General features: G+C 41.3%; 1 protein-coding gene across 10 annotated transcripts in view; it reads left to right on the top strand.

The window, feature by feature from the left end:
* The window catches only part of LRRFIP2 (LRR binding FLII interacting protein 2), a 105,080-nt gene that overhangs the window by 49,587 nt on the left and 40,194 nt on the right, over positions 1 to 15,299 (top strand). Inside the window, exons 8-15 of one of the 10 annotated variants that reach the window (XM_047875059.1) lie at positions 566 to 631; positions 2,163 to 2,237; positions 3,789 to 3,836; positions 3,918 to 3,962; positions 4,781 to 4,828; positions 5,300 to 5,356; positions 8,738 to 8,806; positions 11,020 to 11,109. The exons of the other annotated variants lie outside the window; for them this stretch is intronic. Coding sequence (XP_047731015.1) covers positions 566 to 631; positions 2,163 to 2,237; positions 3,789 to 3,836; positions 3,918 to 3,962; positions 4,781 to 4,828; positions 5,300 to 5,356; positions 8,738 to 8,806; positions 11,020 to 11,109 — 498 coding nt within the window. The remainder of the gene's footprint in view (positions 1 to 565; positions 632 to 2,162; positions 2,238 to 3,788; positions 3,837 to 3,917; positions 3,963 to 4,780; positions 4,829 to 5,299; positions 5,357 to 8,737; positions 8,807 to 11,019; positions 11,110 to 15,299) is intronic. 10 annotated transcript variants of the gene reach the window in all.

The following is a 15,299-nucleotide window of genomic DNA, read 5'->3' as shown; positions in this document are numbered from 1 at the left end:
GTGTGAGGCCGTTGTCTGGCTCTTGCTACAAGGGACAGTCCATACCATGTTGGCTGTTTTCTTCCTGAGCAGCGCGTGCTGTGGGATGACTAACTTGGGTCAAGGGTGCATTCTTGGGCAAAGCAATGTCCTGTTCTTTCTCTCTTGTTTTGGTTGATCCCAAAGGATTGCCCTCTGGCGTTTAGCTGAGGACAACCTAGAAGGAGGTGGACCCTCTTGTCACCCGTGTCTTTACGAAGAAGATAGAAGGACTCAAATAAAGGGTGGGGAGAACATCCCCACAGATCCCCTGCCTGGCTCTGAGTCGTAATTGCATCTTTTTTAGCTGGTTGCACACGGAGCCGATGGCACGGGGGGTGGGGGAGTGCAGATGTGTAGAGGTGCTGGAGATCTTAGCTAGTCAAGGGCAGTGAATCATTTACTAACAGCTGGGAAGTAGATTGCATGGGGACTACTCTGTATCTCATGCATCTTTCTGTGTCTAATTTTAAAACAGATTTTGTGAAGTGATTGTTAAAACTTCACTGTATGATCATTAAAGTTAACTTCCAATGTTTGTTTCCAGAATCACTCTTACAGTCACTCTTACGGAATGAAGAAGAGGTCTTCTGGTTCTCGTAAAGACCCACTGGTTAGTTGTGTTCTTTCTCATGTCCCACTATCTTGTGCTGCTGTAAAATTCACGGATTACTTTTAGGGAACTTGAGAATTATGATTGCAACTTTGGTGTGCCTTAGGCGTTACTGCAATCTGATACCATACTGAAACATGATTCTTCAGAATCTTATTTGAAAGTAATTTTGTTTTCATTTACAGGATTTACTGTCAAGTTAATACAAGAAGTTCCTTAACCACCTGTTTTCATTTATGAACTGTCTTTTGGCATATACTTCAAGAATACGTCTAGTGAGATTTTTATCCTTATTTTAGAAATTTGAATTGATTTAGTCGTGGTAGTATCGGCAGTGCCAAGCTCACAAATAGGTTTCATTCTGAGAGTTTGTAGGTTAAATTTTGGGAACGTGGAGTGAGTTTTCTGGTAGAAACAATGAAGTTTGTGTTAGCAGAGTTCCCATGCTGTCTTGCAGAAAGCTCTTGAACCTATAATGCCGTGAAGCCACAGGACCAACAACAGTGCTCCGTTCCAGCCACTTCCAGCCGCTTTGCTAGAAAAAGCGTGTCCAGAATGCCCGTTTGGGGTGTGAGGAACACCTCTCCCTGTCAGGCTGCCACAGCACTGGCAGGAAAATCAGTCCCAAGCTCCCCTGCTGACTAGTTCTGTGGACAGGGCTCTGATATTTGGTGGGGTGAGAGAGGGTCGGTGGGCTTTGGCACAGAGGAGAGAGGAGAGAATGTGATGGAGAGGACATTTGTGAGAGGTGGGGGCTGAAGCATTGGGAGGGCGTGGTACAGGGAGGCAAGGCGTGGAGTGGCAGGGGGGCGGTGGGAGGAGGGGTGCCCCCGACTGCAGGGGGATTCGGTCAGGGATTGCTTACATTTCTTCAGCTTCTAGCAAAGAAGATGGCTGGATAAATTAGAAAGGGAGTTTTGTAGGTGATTTTCTCTATGTCAAGCAACCGCAGTCTGTAAAATGGGTTATTTTGTGCAGTGTATTGAAAATGAACTTGCCATGGAGGTTTTAGGCCAAACCTGTTCAGTAATCACGTGCACTCCATCTTTGGTAACGTAATTTGATCAGTTCATTTTGACAAATAATGGGATTAGGAGAAGTTTGGAAAGAAAAAAGACTTGACTGTTTTCTGTGACATTGCCAAATGGAATTATAATTGGTAATTACTAAATGGTAATTATAATGGTAATTATAAATGGCAGTTACTCAGTTGTCCTGGATTTTTCAAGGATGTTACTAAATGTGACATGAGAATCAATCACTTATTCTTTCTGTTTCATTTTGACTGAGGGTTTATGCTCATGTTTTTAAAGTAAAAAAGTTAGTAGTGACTTGGTTTGAAAACAGTTAACCTTTAGTATTGGTCTTTTTTTTGGAGACTTGAGATAGTTATTATTGTAACTTTTACTTAATGCAATTCAGTGCTTTAAAGTCATTGTTTTGGAGGAGAGGGCTTTGGCAGTATCGGAGTCTGCCTTTGTGCATTGGTAACGTTTAACCTAAGAAAAGTGTTTAATTTTACTTTCTGCAGAGTGGCCTCTACTTTGACCAGAGAAACTATAGCAGTCTCAGACATAGCAAACCCACCTCTGCCTACTTCACTCGGGTTTGTCTCAAGCTTTTTGGCTCTGTGTGTTTTATTGTCCAACTCTAACACATTTCTAACCCTCGATTTTGCCTTTTGACTAGTTAGAACTAATCTGTGAACGGCTGTGTGTCCCCTGGTTTGTGGTAACTGAATTCATAAAGTCTGTGTGAGTGTGTCTTCACACACTGGGAGCTATTGAATCACCGTTGTTGTAAGTGAGTACCATTTTCTTCTAGTTTTTTGAAGTGAAAAAACTTAACATATAAAAAAGTTCAAAGAATTGTATAGTGACCATCCATGTGCCTACTACTTAGAGTCTACAATCAATATTTTGCTCTGTTTCCTTTATCGTATTATTGTCTGCCTGTCTGTCCATCCATTGATCCATCTTTTTACGGGGGGGGGGGGGGATGTATTTCAGAATAACTTGTAGGCTTCAGTACACATCATGGTGGATGTCTTTCTAATAAAAGCTTACATGTAAAGATTTAAACTGTAAATGGGATGAGAAGAATATAATTATTTGTTTAATGTTAGAACTCTTATTTTTTTCAAGGCATTTGGTACATCAATAAATTTAAAAAACATTCAATACATGGTGCGTAGTACATTTAAAATAATTCACTTGTCAAAGCCTGCACACACAACTTACTCTTATTTGCCCTGTCTGATGGGCTTGGGAAAAGGAACTGAAAATTATATTTTCAAATGACGTCAGAAAAAGAAAGATTTAATTCCATTTGAGAGTGCTGTGCCTTGTCGGTGCTTGGGCTTTGTTGTGACCACTACAGTTTATCTGATTAAACTAAGGCACTTGGTCCATGGCTTGTTTTGAGAGACTGGGTTTCTCATCCATTTGGAAAACAGTGTTTATAGTGATGGCTTGGAGCTCATTTACCTGGTTCCTCAGCAGTCAGGCTAAGCCCATCAGGAGTCTACTGTGAGATCACAGAATGTCCCAGGAACTACCGGCGACCTGCGTGTGGCCACCGTCCTCCACAGACCCTGTGCCGTGACCCCCTTTCCTGGAGTGTTTTCTTGGGCTGCCACACTACCTCCTGACGTTACTGTTGAAACCCAGTAGGACTTAACCCATTTATGGAAAACCATCCCAGGTGTTTTTGTTACTTACCCCTTAAGATGGGTACTCAAAGACTTTTTTTTAACGTTTATTCGTTTTTGAGAGGAGAGAGAGAGTGGGAGAGCAAGAGAGCACAAGCAGGGGCAGGGCAGAGAGAGGGAGACGCAGACTCCGAAGCAGGCTCCAGGCTCCGAGCCCAAAGTGCAGAGCCCGATGCGGGGCTCGAACTAGTGAACCGTGAGATCATGACCTGAGCCGGCCAAAGTCAGAGGCTCAACCAACTGAGTGAGCCCCCCGGGCGCCCTCAAAAAGATTTCTAATGACTAATTTTTTTTCACTTGTGTGTTACTTAACTGCCTTAAGCACTCAGGAATTGCTAATAAATTATGCAGTATAGAATAAACGCGTCTTCTGCTTTCGTGTTGGGGAGACCAGTTCTTTTGTTTTGCTAAGTTACGTTGTTCTGTTTTGCTTTTGTTTCTTAACAGTCTTCTTCCCTGTGTAGTGACCCTCTGGCGACCTCAAGGAGTAACAGGGTTAGTACTTTCTGAGAAGTGTGTTGCCTTCATCGCTACCAGTTGCTTTTCTTTGGGTGAGATCGTGCACTTTTTTCATAGGCCTCCTCCACTGCAGATTCTGGTCTGCTGAGAAGTACCAGTCTGGTTCGTATTGCTCTCTTCCAGTGTGTGTACTCCCGGGGAGCCCCTGTCATGGCGCTGACTCTGGCTTGACAGCTTTCCTCCACAACAGTCGGGGACACATGGCTTTGATGCTGTGTGTCCTGCAGGATGTGCTGCCTGTGCTTAACTTGCAAAACTTTATGGTAGTAAAAAGGCCCCTATTTTCCAGATACGGCTGGCTGCTGGTAGGCCCTTGCTTAGGATTGGTTCCTGTAGAGAAGGCCTACCTGCATGGGCCCCACTTCACTTGGGTACTTTTGTGAGATGGCTGCCCATGCACAGCGGCCATGTCTTTCTTTGGGACAGCTGTGGCCTTGGCCACATTAATACCAGGCTCTAACAAAGCAAGCTGACTAGAAAGCGGAAGCCATAGCTCTGTGTAACGTGCGACTTGTGAGCCGGTTGCTTTCGAGCTGTCGCTTGCTTGCTGGGGCCTGTTCTCGTAGACCGGCCCCTTAGGGCTCTGTAGTTTCGTTTTATGGTTGCCGGTGGGCGAAATGCTTTCTGTCTCTCGCTTTCCTTTTCTGCTCAGAGAATAAATTCATAAGTGTTCCTTCTCCTAGCTTCGTAACACAATGATGGGAAGAAACACTGTAACTAAAGGTGCTATTTAAACGAAGCGTGAGCTTGAAGTTTTAATGGGATCGATGTAGGGCTTCACGCATATCAGTGGGTGTTCTCACCTGAGATACCACTCTTTGACGCTTTTTTGGAACTGAGTACTGCAAAGACGTTGTGACATTTTCCAAACAACTTGGATGCTGAATCAATAGACAAATGGCATTTTCTCTGTTCTGTAGGTGTCATTGTATGACGGTGGATTATATAACCCTTATGGGTCTCGAACTGTAAGTCCAACCGGAGGGAGGTGGTGAAGAGGGTGATGTGCAGGTGGGCACAGTTCCCTTACAAAGGAAAAGTCATTTCGTCTGACCTGCAGTTGCTCTGTAAGCAGTGACCCATGAGCTAGCCAGTTGTGACTCTCACCCAAGCTGTGAGCAAGTGCCTGCCGGAAATCATGGCTCAAAGTCTGAAGGGAACATAGGCAGAGGAACCTCTTTTCCTGCTCACTAGTCCCGCAGAAAGAGGATGAGAGCAGTGCTCCTCCGGGCATCCCCTTCCCCTTCTCAGCCTCCTGCCTAGCCATGCTGGGTCTGAAGGGTTGGGGGGGGGGGGGGGTAGGGTTCCAGACCAGGGAGTAGCCAGCACCTTCCCTCTGGGAGCCAGCAGCCACTTAGGGTCCAGGGTCCTTAATGTATTCCCAGCAGGAAAGGGAGCTGGCCATTATTGTAAAACCTTTCTTCTTGGAAACTTTATAGCCATCCGAATACAGTTCCTACTCCTCAAGAACGAGTTCGGCCCGAAGCAGTCCTGTGGTGAGCTGTCTGGTCTCTTTGCATGCTTTGTAGACACTTGGGGTTGTTTAATTAACCTGTACTCACGGTTCAGAAGACTGAGGATGTGTGTTTCACTCTCGTGCGTGGATTATCATTGGCCGTCAGAGCGCAAACTCAGGTGTACTAATTTGTCCTAATTGGTGGTTTCTGTACGAATGTGGCTTTGTACATAATTTCATAAATGAGTCTGGAACCAATGCCATTAAAAGTTTAAAAAATGTTGTACTGTCATTTATGTGAACTTCTTGTCTTTTTAGTGGTGATAATTCAAAAGATGGGTTGATCATCTTGAATTTCTCCCCTCCCTCTGTTTCTGCTTCCTGCTTTGAGCCATTTCACTTGCCTGCCAGCACTTCGGGGATCAGTGTTGTGAAAGGAGAAGTAGTAACACAAGCCAGCTTCTAAAAATTGTTACATAAAAGACAAAACTGGGACAGTTCTAATCCCCTAATCTTTCTGGAATATTGAAACATTTTTTATTTTATTAAAAAAAATTTTTTTTAATCTTTATTTATTTTTGAGAGAGAGAGAGAGAGAGACAGACAGACAGACAGACAGAGTGCAAGTCAGGGAGGAACAGAGAGAGGCAGACACAGAATCCAAAGCAGGCTCCAGGCTCCGAGCTGTCAGCACAGAGCCCGACACGGGGCTCGAACTCACAGACTGTGAGATCATGAAGTCGGACGTTTAACCAACTGAGCCACCCAGGTGCCCCAAAACATTTTTTAAACATTTTTTAAAGTTATAAAAGTGGTATCAGCTTAAGGAAAGTCCAAATTAAAAATCCCTTGACACTTTCCCCCATTTCTCTTCCCCCAAACGCAGGCTCTGTCCTCGTATATCCTTTCAGAGATACGTTATGCGTGCGTGAGTGTCCTTTATTTGGCCAGTATGTATATGTATACAGATTGTGCCTCAGCTTGTTTTCTTTACTTAAAGTCTCTTTTTGTATCCATACATAAAGATATATTTCATTCTTTTTTTGACATTTAAAATCTTTTTTGGAAATGTTAATTTTTTATTTATTTATTTATTTATTTTTTAATTTTTTTTCAACGTTTTTTATTTATTTTTGGGACAGAGAGAGACAGAGCATGAACGGGGGAGGGGCAGAGAGAGAGGGAGACACAGAATCGGAAACAGGCTCCAGGCTCTGAGCCATCAGCCCAGAGCCTGACGCAGGGCTCGAACTCACGGACCGCGAGATCATGACCTGGCTGAAGTCGGACGCTTAACCGACTGCGCCACCCAGGCGCCCCTGGAAATGTTAATTTTTTAAGACAGAGAGCAAGAGTGCATCGTGTGTGAGCACAAGCAGGGGAGGGGCAGAGAGAAGGAGAGAGAGAGAGAATCCTAAGCAGGCTCTGTGCTGTCAGTCCAGTGCAGGGCTCAGACTCACAAACTGTGAGATCGTGACCTGAGCTGACATCAAGAGTTGTATGCCCACCCTGCTGAGCCACCCAGGCACCCTTGACATTTAAAAGATTTTTAAAAAGTAAACTATGTTCCTTCTTCTACTGAATGCTTTTTGGAGATAGGTTTTTTTTGTCAGCACTTTCCTTTTTAATGGCAATCTATCATTTCATTAGTGCATGAATTGTGCATTTCTTTTTGAGGATTTCTTGGATATATTTTATGTTTTGGTACGGGTACTGCTTTTCTTTTTTTGTTTTTAAATTGAAGTATGGTTGGCATCCAGTGTTACATTGCTTTCAGGTTTGCAACACAGTAATTGGACAAGGCTATACGTTCTGTGTTTGCCACAATGCATCTGTCACTGTTCAACACTGTTACAGTTCCATTGTCTGTATTCTCTATGCTCTAGCTTTTATCCTTGCGATTTAGTCATCACATAACTGGCAGTTTGTATTTCCCACTCCCCTACCCATGGACATTTAGGGTTGCCAGAGTTTGGTTACTAAACACTTGCATAGTGGACTTTCTTACACAAGTCTATTTTTGTGTACATATGAGTAGATCTCATGCCAGGTAAATTGCTAATCCTAACATGATGGGGGTCAAAGAGTATATACATTAAAATTATGTACGTTGCCGTATTGCCCACCAAGAAGACTGTACTAATTTACTTTTCCAGTGGCAAAGGATGACTTTAAGAACTACCTTGTTATTCTTGACAATGTCAAAATTGGAGAAGTTACTTTTTTAAAAAAAATGTTTATTTTTGAGAGAGAGGGCGTCAGAGGATCCTAAGCAGGCTCTGTGCTGACAACAGAGAGCCCAGTGTGGGGCTTGAACTCACGAACCATGAGATCATGACCTGAGCCAAAGTCAGATGCTTAACTGACTGAGCCACCCAGGCGTGCAGGAGAAATTATTAAAGCAGTTTCTTAACGTTCGATACAGATTGTTTTTGTGGAATGGAGTAAGTGGACTACATAGGTTTTCTTTTATATATGTGTTTGACTCTGTTCCCCTGCCATTTCCAAGTGGCACTTCTCAAGAATTCTGCTCCTTTTCTTAACAAAAATGTGCACAGGAATGTTTAAGGAGATGAAGGTTTTTTGATATAAGTGGGGAGTTTACTTTTACCTTACTCCATAACAAAATTCCACTTGGCAATTCTTGGGCCTGGTAGCATTTTTAATGTACCAATGTAATGACCCCTTGCAAACAAAATTACGGTAATGTATTTTCAGTCAAGCATAGAATCTTGTCCTTGTGTGCTAGCTACATGCTATTTCATTTGGACGTTGGGTTCAGAGTTATTATCTTAGTGATGCCAGAATGGTTCCTCAGTGATGCCAGAATGGAGGTAACCTTCACCTGTGGAAGAGGAGTCTTCTAGGGCTGGTGAAATAGGAAGAAAACTATTGGGTGATGTTAGAAATAGCTCCGCTCTTTGCATAGGCATGAATAAAGGAGACTAAGAATCATCATTTCAGTGTCCTTGCTGGTAGGCAATTCTTTGGCTTAACGTTATTTCCCCAGAAGATATTCATGTATTTTCTCTCCCAAACTGAAACGTCAAGTACGCTTACTGACCCCAGGCGGGATCCCAAGGGGCCTGGGGGTTTAAAAAGCATGAAACCCTAGCTGCTTTTGGTTGGTCTGTTTATACCCCAGCCCCTCACTCCTGTCCTCTTTTCTTCTGTAACTTAAATAAAAGATAAAGTAGCCTTTTATTCTGTGTGCTCTTTGGAAACGTCTGTTGGTTTTTAGGGATAGTTTATTACACCTTGAAGTCCCTTTTCTGTCTGATGGTGCGTGATACATGGTGCCAATTAGATGCTCACGTATAGTATTTGCATGCTTCTCGAAACCTTACCTAACGTGCTTACGGTCAGGTGAGACCTGGAGTGAAATCGCCTCGTTTTCATTATCTGCTTTTACCGTCCATAGTTTACCGACGATGGCAGTGCAAGCGTTGGGTCTTCTGGTCGTGCCAGTCACGGACGAAGGGACAGTGTGGTGAGCGTGGTTTGCATGCAAACACATACAATGAATTTTAAACTTGCACCAGCGTATGATCACGTGAAATCTATCGGGAAGTGAAATTTGCATTTGGCAAAATGAGCATTTTCCTCAGATTTTGCTTATATGAATAATTTGCCTTCAGAAATGTGTTCCCGCGACTGCGTATTCTCTGGGGGCTGTGGAAACTTTCATTAGTAACTTGCCTGCTCACACCCCTGATGTGCTAGTCTTTGCGTATTTGAAAGTTTTTCACTTTCTATACTTTGTTGCTATTTCATTCACATGCATTTATGTGCACAGTTCACCACAGACAAGTTTCTCAAGCAAAATTAATGCTCCGCTCTGTGTAAAACTCATAACTGTGGATCACAAATCATGTTGCCATCAGTTGCTTTCTTCGCTGTGTATTTAAGATGTATTGTTTATTGTTTACATATCTTTTAAGACCTGTGAGCTTTTTAAGAGTTGTTGATGGCAAAACTTAAAAATTCTGGTCTTAGAATTCAACTAGCTTAATAATTGTAGAGGCAACAAATAGCTGGGTTAGACTACAAATTAAATAATTTCAGATTATTCTTTTTGATGAAGCTGGAAGTTTTACAGAGAGCTGATGGCATTTTTGCTACATATAAGAACTGATTTGAAAGTTACATTGCTAAGGATGGTATGTCAGCTTCGAGCTAGAAAAAAGAACCGTGTTTTGTGAAAGATTGTAATAGACGTGAAGTTTTCTTAGAGAAGAGGAACGCCAAATGTTTGTGAGATTTATGGCCAAGAATGCAGTGATCTGATGAAGGCAGTTGTGGTCCATTGGCGAGCCCGCTAGAGCTCATACTCACAGCTGAAGGAGAAAAAACAAGCCAGGCCACCTGAAAGCCCCTGGGAGAGCGATGGCGTTGAAAGGGCAGGGACTTGAAAGTCACGATGCCTGGCTTTGAGCCACTTCCACAGCCTCTTAGTTGTGTTAATTGCAGTTTATTTGCAGTGGGGATGTTAGTGACTGTCTTTGTAGGAGGGCTTAATATATGCATTAAATGAATCAGTATGTGGAAAATACCTACCGCAATTCGGAGACGGTGGGAACCGGTCAGATATTAGGTATGTGTCAATCTAAGTTGTATTACTATTAGTGTGAATAAAAATACTGTTGCTTGACTGCAGTTGCCCTTAGCAAAACTTCACATTGTAAGCCTTTTTTGTCTCTGTGGATGGACTTCCAAATTCTATTCCTGGAAGGGAAGAGTTTTTAAGCAAGGCAGTCAGACAGAGCTGAGGTAAGGAAAGCTGATGAGTGAGGTAAAAAATACTCCTTTATTAATCCAACAAATGTTTAGGGAGTAAAGTGCTGGTGGGCCACACAGACTGGGTTTCTGACCTCCTAGAGCTTATATCCTTGTGAAAGAAGTAGAAGATAAGCAAGCAAAGGAAGATAAAAAGAAAGTAACCCCGGGAACTGTGAAGAGAAAAGCAGGGACAGGACAGGGAACGTGAAGGGACGCGCGTGTGTGTGTGCAAGTCCCTTTGGACGGGGTGGTCAGAGAAGGCTTCCCCAAGGAAAGTGACCTTTGAGCTGAGACATTCCTCCTCGTAATGGGAGGAACCAGCTGCCTGAAGAGCTGGGAGCAGAGCTTTGTAGGCCAGTGACAAAGTCTCAGGTGGGACAAGACACAGTGTTTGGGGAACCCAGAAAGAGGCCAGTGTAGTTCTGTCATTGTTTTGTCCCACGGTTCCTGGTCTTGAGGAATGTGAAAAGGAAGGAAGTGTAGAAATGGGCTGAAAGTGCGGTAGATACCCTGCAAATCGTTCCGCGTCGAGCATACAGGTGCTCAACAGAGTTGATACTGTGACGAACTGTGAATTTGAAATACGGTAGAGGTTTTAGGGAAACACTATTCTGGGGACCCTCCCAGTGAGGATGATGTATGTGCCACACACGCTACCTTTGCTGGCCCTCCGGCAGTAAGTGATCTCTGCAGTATCGAACTCTGGCGAAGGTGAATAAAAGCGTGTTTCAGGGAGCTGTGATTTCGTTCAGGAACCCTTTACATTTCTTTTCTACTTCTTTGAGGATGTTAATTGCATCCGTTTCCTCATTTCATGATACGTTACCAAGCACCTAAAAAGTTTTCCGCTCATATGCCAATGTTCTTACCTTTTCTGCTCTCTTTTCGTAACCTTTAAAGCCTCTCATTTTTTCTGATTGAAAGGTTTCTGCCGCCGATTATTTTAGTCGCTCCAATCGTAGGGGGAGCGTGGTCTCTGAGGTGGATGACGTCATTATCCCAGATGTGACCCGCGTGAGTGTATTGCATGCAGTGGTTGTGGTGTCTCGGTCTTGCGACTAACGGCTCACACATTAGCTGTTTGAAAGTTAGGAACTTAATTGTAGCATAAAATAGCTATTTGTTTTGGAATGTGTGTATTGATATGCTCTGATTAAAAAAAAAAAACAAAAAACTTTTCTGTGAAAAATTTCCCCCGCGGAACTTACCAGCAGTTTCCACGATTACCAGTAATTCGCCAATTTTGCTTTATTGCCCCCTTTCCTTCCTTTTTTTCCCCTGAATTATTTAAAAACAAATCCATGTCATTTAGTTCAGTATGCATCTCTAATTGAGAATTTCTTTGTTGGTTTTTTTTTTAATGTTTATTTTTGAGAGACAGAGAGAAAGAGTGGGGCAGGGGCAGAGAGAAAGAGAGAGAGAGAGAGAGAGAGAGAGAGAGAGAGAGAGAGAATATCCCAAGCAGGGCAGAATTCGATGAAGTGTTCGATCTCACAAACCGGGAGATCATGACCTGAGCCAAAATCAAGAATTGGATGCTTAACCAACTGAGCCACCCAGGCACCCCTGAGAATCTCTTTTTCATATTCACTCTACTATTATCATACCTAATAAAATAAATAATTCCTTGGGGTGCCTGGGTGGCTCAGTCGTCTGAGCGTTTGATTTTGGCTCAGGTCATGACCACATGGTTCATGAGTTCAGGCCTTGCATTGGGCTCACTGCTGCCCGTGCAGAGCCTGCTTTGGAGCCTGTGTCCTCCTCTGTCTCTGCCCCTTCCCCGCTCACGTGTGCGCGGGCTCGCTCTCTGTCTCAAAAATAAATAAACATTAAAAAATAATAATTCCTTAAAACCATCTAATACCTAGCCCATATTTAGATATTCCTAATCAGTCTTAAAAGTTTTCTTTTTATTTTGGTGAATCTATGTAGTACTAGGTAGACTTTGAAGGTTGAACAATAGAACATATTACTTAGCAAGGTATCACTAACGTGGTTACTCAGAGGAATCTGAATAGATTTTAAACATTTGGACCATGGCATTGTTTTGAAGAAATGCTTATCCTTTGCTTTCACATTCATGGGGAAGTGAATTTAGGAAAGATTGTCCAATAGAGATGCCTCGAAGCATTTGTCTTAATGAAGGAACCCCAAACAGCATATACTCCCTGACGGATCTAACAACCTGATTTCCTCTTTGACACCTTCTCTCCCTTGCTGGGATTGGTGTTGTTTTGCACATAGACCGGTGCTGTTCTGATTTTCAGGCACTTTGAAGCAGATGAGAGGTAGTATTTCTAGCCAAAAAGTTAGTTTTTAAATGAAGAGATATTGATTTACATTTAGCATGTTACTGATTGTATTTATTTGTATTTGATAAACCTTTATTTATTTTCAGAGAGAGGGAAAGGGAGAGGGGCAGAGAGAGAGGGAGAGAGAGAATCCCAAGCAGGCGAAGAGCCTGTCAGCAAGGAGTCCAACGTGGGTCTCGATCCCACTAACACAGGATCTTGACCTAAGCTGAAATCAAGAGTCAGATGTTTAACCCACTGAGCTACCCAGGCACCCCACTGATTGTATTTAAATAGCTGTTTCTGAATGACTTTAATTCTTGTAGTCCTTAAGTATTCCAGATCGTTGGGCCTCAAACCTGGCCTTAGAGCAATCCTGTCTTGCCCTCTGTCAGATCAAGGAATCTCAGCATGTGGAGTTGGAAAGCTGGCTGCCAAAAGTCTTTGCTCTGAAATATTGCTCATTTTATTAATTTGCTTAACAACTTGTTCTTTTTTTGTAGATACAAACAGTTTAATGTATACACCTTTTTTTCTTAAAAACTTGAATTCTGTTAGCCTCATATTTGTGATGGTGGTTTTGTCCTCCTTACATGTATTTCTTGGCAATTTATCTTAGTAACTACACAGAAGTGAAAAGCTTGATAGTTTAAGAAAAAAATCTTTTCCTGCTTCTACTAATTTAATATAACTCTTTTCTTTTCCCAGGTAGTTATTTTGGTTTATTTACATATTTTAAAATGAAAGTTATACATATTTAATGTGTATAACATGATTTGATAGAATAGCCTGTGTGTGTGTGTGTGTGTGTGTGTGTGTGTGTGTGTGTAACCATTATACATGGTTATAGCGCCCTCTTATTTTATAGCTTGTGAGCTAATGATTTTTATCTTTTTTTTCATTCTTGTTTAAGTACCTGTAATGATATCCGTAATTTTACCTCTTGATAAAACCTTAATGTGTTAACTAAAATTTAAATTAAAAAAAAAAGGTTTTACTCTGTTAAAAAAACAAAAACCCTAAAATGCTTGCCATTCCTCTCTCTAGAGCAAAAATTTTCTCTAATATTATTTCTTGTAAAGGGGAACTATAATTCAGTTCATTGTGGATAAATGGGAAGTAGACTTGATATTGCTAAGATCCCCGCCTTTAAAAGGTAAGCTGGGAAATCTGCACTTTTATGCGAAATATTCTGCTTTTAAGACGCTGACAGTGAATTCACAATTTTAAAAGACACTTTCTGGCTTCCCCACTGTGGGCCAAATGTATGTGTACAGTCTGCTCCAGTTATAACTTCTGAGCTGGGAGTGCTTGAAAAGGGTGCCAGGCCCTGATTTGGCAAGACTCTTAACACACTGTTTGTGACTGCTCTAGCCAATGGCCTTTTTCTCTTATCCTATCGGTTAGGCTGGGGAGAAGAATGTAAATGTGCTAACTTTAGTTTTACTGATTATTAATAATTAGTGCATTTCTGAGTGGAGTCCAAAGCCATTTTTGCTTTGTGAGATTATTGAAGTTAATTGCTCCCTTCCCTTCTGTAGTTGGGGAATCAGATCTTCAGTTTTCTGGGTTTTTTCTGTCAAACAGAATTTTTATTAGTGTTATCATATCATATATAAAATTAGAAGTTAATAAATGATTAGACTAGTGATTACATTAAACAAATACTATAAATACTTTATTTGACTATAACTTTATAACATTAAAAAATAAGTCGTTTATTCAAATGCCTTAATATAAATACCTTTAACTTCTGATCATATATATTACTGACCCATTTGACCAAATGGTGGCTGCACGCTGAAAATTATACACATCAGACATGAATAGCTCAGTCCTTTTAAGAAAATAATTGTAACAAGGTACCGGTCTTTATTTCTAAACAACTTTTAAATGACAGCAACAAAATGTATTTATAACTAAAATGCTCTGTTTCTATTCTATTCTAAAAAAAATTCAGTTGTATTTTACCATTTTGGTCAGGTAAAATTATCTGTCAAACTAAGCAGCCTTATGTTTAAGTGGTTCAAAGGGCCTCTTAATCAGAGAATAAATATCAGAATAAATGCCTTTCCTTAAGAAGAAACAAGGAGTTTCAAAGATTTGACACGATGTGTATTCTAAAGTATTTCTCACATGTGTTAATTTCAACAAATATTCAAGGAGTTCAGATTTAAAGAGAAGTAATGTACAATCTGTAATGTCAAGAGCAAAGCATTTTCAAGCATCCTGGCATAAATAGGGCGAAGGCTTTTATCACTGAAATGTGGGAAAGATTATATTTAATTTTGTTTACTAGTTGATCATGGAAATTCTTCAAGAAAATGTTACTTAAAAATGTATTTATTTATTTATTTGAGGGGGGTGGGCAGAGAGAGAGAGAGAGACAGAGAATCCCAAGCAGGCTTGAATTCAGGAACCATGAGATCATGACCTGAGTGGAAACCAAGAGTTGGTCACTTAACCTAACTTTGAGCCACCCAGGCGCCCCTAAGGAAATACTACCTTTGAACTTAAGCTTTCAAATTGGAATATGAAGTTTGCCACCGTGTGCTCTCCTTTTCACATTAATACTAACGTGAAATATTGCAAGCTTGTTAGCTGACTTTCAAGTTCAAACGACCAAACCCCTTCCTTGATCGGAAAATTACCTATTTAATTATTTAAGAGTGCAATGGCATAATGTTTACTTGAAATTTTTTGAGAAGAGTAGGCTACAGTTAACATTAATGAGCAAGTCCTGAGCACCATATTAAGGCGGAAAAAAGCTTTGCTTGCTGTTTTTTGCTTTTGTTTTTGGTATTTTAGTCTACTTTTTTATTAGCCACTTTTTTAACAATTTGATTTACTTTTAATAGTTTTTCTATCTCTAATTTGTTTTACAGAATTGCAACCGTATATGCAGCCTTTGCT

Source organism: Prionailurus viverrinus, chromosome C2 (assembly GCF_022837055.1).
Source record: "Prionailurus viverrinus isolate Anna chromosome C2, UM_Priviv_1.0, whole genome shotgun sequence".
NCBI lineage: Eukaryota > Metazoa > Chordata > Mammalia > Carnivora > Felidae > Prionailurus > Prionailurus viverrinus.
The sequence above is the reverse complement of the archived record's forward strand: the minus strand, read 5'-3'. Positions and strand labels throughout refer to the sequence as shown.